Source organism: Phytophthora parasitica, assembly GCF_000247585.1.
Source record: "Phytophthora parasitica INRA-310 unplaced genomic scaffold supercont2.1, whole genome shotgun sequence".
NCBI lineage: Eukaryota > Oomycota > Peronosporomycetes > Peronosporales > Peronosporaceae > Phytophthora > Phytophthora nicotianae.
In genome coordinates this window covers 260,540-268,616 of record NW_008634126.1, presented here as the reverse complement: position 1 = coordinate 268,616, position 8,077 = coordinate 260,540, and the positions used below count along the sequence as shown (strand labels likewise).

General features: G+C 47.7%; 4 protein-coding genes across 4 annotated transcripts in view; all 4 read right to left on the bottom strand.

Moving 5' to 3' along the window:
- Positions 1 to 2,208: 2,208 nt before the first annotated feature.
- Positions 2,209 to 4,577, bottom strand: PPTG_00053 (hypothetical protein). Its single transcript, XM_008891421.1, has one exon. The coding sequence runs from the start codon at positions 4,458 to 4,460 to the stop codon at positions 2,493 to 2,495; it is 1,968 nt and encodes a 655-aa protein (XP_008889669.1). The 5' UTR covers positions 4,461 to 4,577; the 3' UTR covers positions 2,209 to 2,492.
- PPTG_00052 (hypothetical protein) lies at positions 4,562 to 5,597 on the bottom strand. Its single transcript, XM_008891420.1, has one exon. The coding sequence runs from the start codon at positions 5,492 to 5,494 to the stop codon at positions 4,643 to 4,645; it is 852 nt and encodes a 283-aa protein (XP_008889668.1). The 5' UTR covers positions 5,495 to 5,597; the 3' UTR covers positions 4,562 to 4,642.
- Positions 5,598 to 5,762: 165 nt separating this feature from the next.
- Positions 5,763 to 6,587, bottom strand: PPTG_20643 (hypothetical protein; the record flags this gene model as incomplete). Its single annotated transcript, XM_008892841.1, has 3 exons — positions 5,763 to 6,329; positions 6,394 to 6,471; positions 6,528 to 6,587. The coding sequence occupies 3 exons, from the start codon at positions 6,585 to 6,587 to the stop codon at positions 5,763 to 5,765; spliced, it is 705 nt and encodes a 234-aa protein (XP_008891089.1).
- An 18-nt stretch (positions 6,588 to 6,605) lies between these two features.
- PPTG_20642 (hypothetical protein) overlaps positions 6,606 to 8,077 on the bottom strand; it is a gene marked incomplete at its 5' end in the record, with an annotated part of 3,059 nt that continues 1,587 nt past the window's right edge. The window contains one exon of the mRNA XM_008892840.1: positions 6,606 to 7,700. Within this exon, the coding sequence (XP_008891088.1) occupies positions 6,628 to 7,700 (1,073 nt within the window). The 3' untranslated portion in view covers positions 6,606 to 6,627. The remainder of the gene's footprint in view (positions 7,701 to 8,077) is intronic.

Genomic DNA, 8,077 nt, shown 5'->3' with positions numbered 1-8,077 from the left:
GCGGCGAAGGTCTTCATTGTGGTGATGGAAAAGATCGACTAATCGATGTGGTTGTTGATGTCGTTGTTCGAAAGCAAAACCGGAAATGAGAGCTGGAGCTCGAAGCTCAATTGTGTTGGTTCATGGACGTCGGACAGCGGAGTTCTTCGTGGTGGCAAATGGATCACGGTGTTGCACTTATCCAGCTGTTCTATTATCCTCTGTTGCCTCTTCGTGTGACAGCACGAGCTTTCGTATGGCGAGCTTTCGCTTTATCGCTGCAATCCATATGCCGAAACGTGCACATCGCGATTTGAAAAGTCTCCGCTACACACGCCTCAAGTCGTCAAACCGCAAGATATTAAAAACGAGACTGGATCCCTGAAAAATGTACAGTCCTGCTGAACCATCTCAGTTCATCTACAGTATCATGATCCAGAGAGTTTGCTGTACATGTATTGTACGTTTCTTTACCTACGTACGGTAGGAGCGGTGAATGTGCCGGCAGGCCAAAGACGTCACCAAGAGCTTTGTTTTTGGCTCTGCAAGTTGCAGTTCCAGAACAGATTAATTTAATAAATCTTTTATTTTTCGACTCGTCAATACATGTACAGGCCCTTGCTTCCCCGAAACTCACATGGAAAGAGCCAAGGAAACCATAGGGAGACCATTGATCCACCGAATGAACTGCTGGTACCCAGCAATGCGGATGGCGATTTTCTCAACTGGCGCAAGTCATGGCTTATACTGCTGATTGGAATGCATGTGGTGCTATCACCTGTTGGATCCAAGTTGTGCGATGGAAAATCACCACCTACAGTAGGCAAATACAAATACGTCAGCGGATACCTGCGGTAGGAATTGACAGTCGAAAGAGGTTCAACTATTTTAATTGTACTACACACGCTCTGGTTTTGCATATCGTGGCATGTCGGAGGTCCATGACCTAGGCATCCACCTCTTTAATTTGTCTAACATACGCACCAGCGTCACTCAAGGGTATTATTAATAATAATGTCAGGGTTCCATGTTGTTAGTAATACTTATTTTTGTAAGAATCTTCCCGATGGTCGCTGAAAGACCATATTTGTGTAATACACAAAACCTGCAGACACAGGGAGCATTATTTGCCAAGTATATCTTAATGACCTTTTCCGTGGTTTATAGTAAGCCTGGCAGAAGCTAAAAAGATGACTTCGAAAACAAATAGAGCTGATCGGTGAGCTAGAGCTGAAGATCTTTAGTTTCTAACAATTATGAACAGCTTGAGTTTCAAAACAATAAAATAATAATCTGATTTCACCAAAAGTAAAGAGCATCCATAGTCAAGATATCCGTCATTATAAAAAATGTATCATAGGTTTAATATTTATTAAACTGGCCAAATCTTAGTGTTGGGACGAGAATTGCTAGAAAGAAGGCATAAGTGGGCACTTACTAGAGATCTTTGCCTTCTGAAAGAACTAATGTATCTGAAATAGTTCAGGAGGGGGATTTCGGGTTAAGAATGTAACAAAATATTATTTCAAACATTGGAATAGCAGCAGCAACTTAGCATTCAGATTTAATTCTGACTAATAGTGGGGATTCCAACAAACATGGTCTGCTGGCAATCTAACCGTGGAGTGCTGCAAGAACTGTTAAACATTTCCTATCCCACTGATGAAAAAGAAACTGTCCGTTGTTTGCCTGGACGAATAATGTGATTTGAATTAACCCCATGTAATAATGCTAACTTCCAAACTTTGGAAAATCGTATATCAGTATTCATCTTCTTCTTCAACGAAACTGGTTGCCGTGACTATTTTACAAAATATGTATCAAATTCACGGCATCACTTAAAAATCAAATACATCAATTACATGTAGTCGAAGCATCTGATCTCTATTCTTGAAAACTGCTTGGCTGTACTAACAGTGTGATCTTTGGCGGATACCCGCCGAAGAAGCAGCCCTGACACTATCACTCTCTAACCTGCACCATTAAATGTTTTTAGGAAACGTATCCCGACATGACCTGGATGTTGGTCGGGCATGCATTTGGCCATAATTTCATCAATGTCGAGCTGACTGTTAGCATATACACCAAATGCAACTGCATACCAAATAAAGCGAGTCTCGGGCTGTGGCGGCGTGGTCTGAATTTAGGTGTAAATTATCTATCCGGCCTAAATCCCTGGCATGTCTGAACAATAAAAAAAATAACTTCCCTGTAATAAATGGATACCGATAACAGTTCTTAGCGACTGTATAAGCTCTGGAATGCAGCTAGTATTATGTTACTTAAATTTCAGAGCTTCTTCGGGCTGGAAGCAGTACTTTGCAAAGTATAAACTACAAACTAAAACAAGTTACCACGGTGTCGGATACCTTCATCATCGCGAATTAGAAATGTAACGTCACCCAATGCATCTCAGACGATCGCATTCCCAGTATCCATCGACTAATAGAACGAGTTCGTGGCAAACAACTACCGGCAGTGGCGAGGTACATACTACGCATTCAAGTCGGCTCTTAGCGCTTCCTGCTAGGACGAACGAGGCATTTGTCTAGCAGGTTATTTGCCAGAACTGCTGCTTTAGGCCGTGGAACTTCGAGTATTTTATTCACCTCTCCGTCGCTCAATGCTTCCGCGTGGATATCCATCAGATACCGTGCAAGCAAAGGAGCTTCACCGAGGCCATGTAGCTCAGCAAATAGACACCAGACCATCGGTACCACCACACGGTAATCTTTCATAAGTACCAATCCTTCACGCGCTGTATCTGGTCGTCCAGGCACATCATGAGCGAGCATTTCGCGCCAGTTTTCGTGCAGTAAATTTTCGTTGGTAATGGGGCCAGGCTCAGGTCCACCTCGGCACACGAAATCTACCCATCGAGCCATCCACTTGGCATCGATACAGAACCAGCAATCGCGACGAGACAAAACCTGTTTGTCGTAATGCATGATCAGCTCCAGCTCAAATTTACGGCGTTTGTCGAAATCTTCTTCCAGTTGAGGCATCGGAGACGAGCGGCGTATAGTACTTGGCTGTACATTAGAGCGTGGGTTTTCTTGTGGCTTGGGCGGCAAGCGGAACACTAAAGTGCGTGGTTGTGAGCTCAATGCACTGAGCTTTACGCCCACTTCTTTAAGTGATACATGCGAAACATCCTCTCCGTTAATACGCACAATCACTGAGCCAGGGACGATATCTCCGTTATGTTCGAGGACGCCTTGAGATCCATCGTTTAACCTGACAAAACCCATCACAACAGCGTGGTCCAGTACTCCACCATCCAGGTTAAGACCCAATGGGCCTGGTGGAGCAACTGCAGTCACAAACTCGGCATCTTCGTCCTCTACCGAGTCATCGCGGTCAAACTGATTCGTCTGTACCATGAGTGATGCTGCGATGGTGCCGGAGGAGACATTGGATGCAATCGAGAGAGGAACAGGCAATGGCTTCTCTGGGGATAATTCCTCTGGGTGATCAGAGAACGAGCTTATAGTTCTAGCAGGAGCCTTAGCTTGGACAGGGTTCCAGCTCACTCCTCTGTTGGATGCATCGAAGTCTTCTTCTGTATCATCTGAATCGCTTGAGTCGTCGCTATCGAAATGCCGAGTTTCTGCCAGCTTTGACATTGTACCGAAGGATAATTCTTTAGGTAAAGCCGCAGAGGCCGTGTCAATTTCAAGCGAAAGTCGCTTCGGTTTCTCGATATCTGACTGTCGTTTCTCTGGTAATGTAGTCTCGGATGGATTTTGGTTCGTCTCCTCGATATTCTCCTTCTCCGGTGATGCAGAGCTCACACTACTGGCCAGTGGAGTCGAAGAATCATCCAAATTTGATCCTGTCAGCGTCCAACTCGTGCTCTCATCACTCCCCATAGCAGATGCCATGTGAATCTCCTGGAAAGACTCCTCGGCTGAAGAGGATTCACTCTCATACACTACATTCTCCTCTTCTATTGGTGGAGGGCCTCTCGTGGGTGCATACTGTTGGTTTAATGGCAAACTACTGTCCTGTGTCTCCAATGGCTGCGGCGCTACCGTCTTTGGCTTCGCTTGTACCTCCTCATCCGATTCTTCTTCTTCCTCTTCTTCTTCTTCTATTTCTCTTGGCGGTGGACCTCTCCTTGGTGCAAATTGTTGACTTAATGGCACATTCTTCTCTTCGTCCACTGGTACTTGGAATTTGAGTGTACGTTGCAAGTGACTCGTCTCACGCAGGACGTCGCCCACCTCCTGGAAGCTTAAGTCCGACTTCATAAAGTCGTGCTCGTCCACCGCCACTAATACACTCCCTACAGGCACGCGACCGCTGAGCTCCACGGCTCCACGTTGCGGATCAGAGGGCGACACTTGCGCGAAACCTTCGAGCACGGGACGATCCAGGTCGTCACCCTCGAGCATGATACCTAGAGGCCCCGGAGGAACCTCCACCTCCACTACGACGTGGCGGATGCCGCCTAGAAGCCACCTAGCGCTGGTCGCCATGGAGAGACTCTGCTTGACGTCCTATGCCGACCGATTACCCTGATTCATGTCAGTGAAAAGGGGGAAAAGGGCACTGAAATGAGGAAGGTGGGTTGCAAGAGTGTTGGTCGTACTTCAACTTGATAAAATCCATCATTGTTAGATTTTTTACGCTGACTTACATGAAGCTCAGTCGATGCGACCTACTCCGCTTTGAGTGCGTGTTTGCGTGTCTGCTTGAAGTTCTTCATGGCCTGCGACGTCTTGGTGACGCGGATGAACCAGTCCACGAACCACATGGGCATGATGGTCGCTACAAACTCCATAATACTCAGTACGGACGGTAGCAGCACACGCCACTGGTTCCTACGCACTGCCTTGACGATCTGGTCGGCCACGAACTCAGGCGTCAACCATCTCGTGAACGGTGGAGGTCTCACCCCTTCGAACATGCCTGTCGTAATAAACCCCGGACACACGATGGTCGTGTGCACTCCGAAGAGCCCCATAGCATGCAGCTCCTGTCTCAGACTCAACATCAGTCCAATGGCTGCAAATTTGCTGGCCCCGTAGTCCACCATTCCAGGAGACCCGAAGATACCGGCTGCACTGGCCACCGACACGATGTGGCCCTTATTCCGCTTGCTCATCATTGGCAAAAAGGCCTTGATGGTCCAAAAATGCGACGTAGTGTTCACTGCGATAGTGCACTCGATCATGGCGTCCGAGGACTCCAGTAGGGGGCGACCACCGACGATGCCGGCGTTATTGACGAGAATATCCACGGCTTCGTACTCCTTGAGCACCTCTTGGCCCGTGGCGTAGACCTGCTCGCGGTCTGTCACGTCTACTTTAAAGAATCGGGCTTTGCCACCTCTAGCTTCGATCTCCAGTACCAGTTCACGCCCTAGATCCGAGTGCAGGTCCCAGATGACGACGATGGCACCTAATGCGGCGAAGCGGAGCGCCACGAGACGCCCGAGCCCCATGGCGCCGCCAGTGATGACGACGACGTTGCCCTTGACGGACTTCTGCGGCCAGATCCAGTTAAACATGGCGGGAGGATAGCGAAATGGCACGCTGGAATAAAGCGACTACTTGGTTATGGCAACGGGCACTTGGCGTAATGTTTGACGACGATTTTGACGTGAGATGAATAGAGACTTACTGAAGTAAAGTAAAATGTATCTAATTAATTGTACCTCGTTGGTTCAACTTGGAATTTCGGCTCACCAAGACGTATTTGGCGACTAGAGTAAAAGATCCACGCCTGTATGAGTACAACACAAGGGGATGGCCTGGAGTAGACAAGGAGCTTTAATGCTATGCCCTGTTAGTATAACACTGAAGGAAGTTCACGCGCCGACGTAAAGCTTTCGACTGTTTGTAATCCTGGTCCGGAATGACTCGTGTAACATGATCGATCGCTGTCGGCGTCCCTAGAACTCCTGCTAGCTCAAATATACGTAGACGTACAGCCTGCCACACGAGATCTGCCTGTTTAGCATCAGGGTAATTCACTTGTGCGGCCTGGTGTTGCTGAAAAGCGTTGACTCCACACGTAAGCGCTACCATCCAGCGATTCAACGTGTCAGCATTAGAGGCGACAAAAATGTCACCAGCCTCCACTGCATTGCCGTCTCCATCTACCAGGCCATCAAGTTGAAGCGAAAAACTGTTCAATGGCGTCACAAACAGCTTAATCCGTTTGATCTTCACCAATAGAATGGATACTATCTCAGCGCAGGTCTTCGTTTTAACTTGAATTGTTGATCCATCTTTTGTAAGCACTAGCTTCACTTCCTCGAATTCATTATGAGGACTCGATGCTCGAATGCGTTGAAATCGAGTTCCACGTTTGGCTTCTTGAATGCCGATCAAATTCAGTCTCTACATGACCCCAGCAGCTATCAGCGAAATAAGTTTTGAGTTGTGGTTTTCAGTTGTATCTGACCTGGAGTTCAAAAAGACGCTGCGGTAGGGATTTGTCTGGAAGCTGCGGCGTCAGCTCGGAATCCTTGACCAGAACGTCCTATCGAGTAGATTGGGTGACAACCTGCAAGTACAACACCGGAATGACTAACTAACCTGGAAGAGCTGTTGAGCTCTACGTGGGTGAAGTGGCAGGGGAAGAACCTGCTTTAACATCTCTGATGGTGAAGAGTCTCTCTCGAATGATAATGTTTCCTCATTTATTCTTGTTCTTTCGTCGTGGCTCTCTAGTCTGTAAGAAAAAGTTAATAAAATTGACAGCGCCCTGCATTTCCGCCGTCAATTCATCAAACTCTTTCTCGAAACTCGCAAAATCGCCCACATCGCTCTCCGCCACAGCATGCAACAACCTGGCAACAAACACTTGCACTCGTCTAGCACAAACGAACTCCGACGCTCTAGCCACGAAATCAAGCGTCTCCATCAATGCTCCTCGATTGCGAGTACTCAGAGAGGCTTTAAGCGTCGGAATCATCTGAGACGTCACCAATTCGGCATAACCATCGAGCATCTCCGTCATCGCGTGTCGATTCTGTACATACAACGTCAAAGCGGCTTTAGTATCCACCGGTGTGAGTTTTTCCAGCTCCTGTGGTGTCGGGAACAAACGTTCCGGCTCCGTCTCGAGGTCCTCGTCACTCTCCCTTCTCACTTCAATACTCTGGACATTCACTTCCTGTTGACCATCATTAGACGTCTCAGAGTCTACGTCGTCGTCCGAGTCGTAGTCTGAGTAGTAATCACTCTCATCAGGAATTGTGCGACTTCCATTCGGGAACAAATCAGCGTGAAGCTTCTGGAAGTGGCCACCGATGCCATCTTGTTGCACTTGTTGTTGCTGTCTATGCATCTGCATGAACAAGCCCACGTGCTTGAAGCGATCACGGAAGTGAGCAGCCAATGGTGACAACGTTGCGTCGTCTTGAGCCTGTTCGTAGAGTGCACGATACGCCTCTTTCTCCTTGAATTTGATCAGATCAACCATCGCAGCGTCCTCCTTGGCGAAGAGCTGCAACACTCGTTCATTTAGAGGGCTTGTGCTGGTATTCGAGGCGTACGGAGTCGTAGTTCTTGAGTCGCTTGACTCGGGTCCGTGACGAGCGGTGTTTTCGATTGTTCTCGTTGTCTTTATATCATCAGATCTCGCAGTGCGACCAACTCTACTGCGAGCTGTTCGTCTGGTTACTTGAGAGGAACTAACGTCATTGTGGCTCTGTGAAGTTGCGTTGGTCTCGATTCTTGCTGTATTCTCAACTAGTCGCTCGCGTTCTAGGAGTTGCATGACGTCTCGGAACTGACAGCACAAATTGTAGCCGATAGAGGACGAATGACACAACGCACAACTCGATACAACCGAAGAAGCTGGTAGAGAAGTCGACCGATTCTCGGATTTTTCAGGTTCTGGACGCGAACTACTCGACTGATTCCTTCCAGTCTCAATCACTTCATTGCGATTCAGGGTGTTGTTTCTGGGTTTATCAATAGTAGCAATGGTGCTCTCCCTTCTCGTGCTTTTTCCGCTTGCACTACTATTCGGACGACTGCTTCTTCTCGTTAGTATTGCTGTATCCGCAAGTCCGACAGCCACGTTCATACTACGAGCTTTGTCGTTTAAATGTCGGTTAATATGTTTGAGTCGCCTCTCC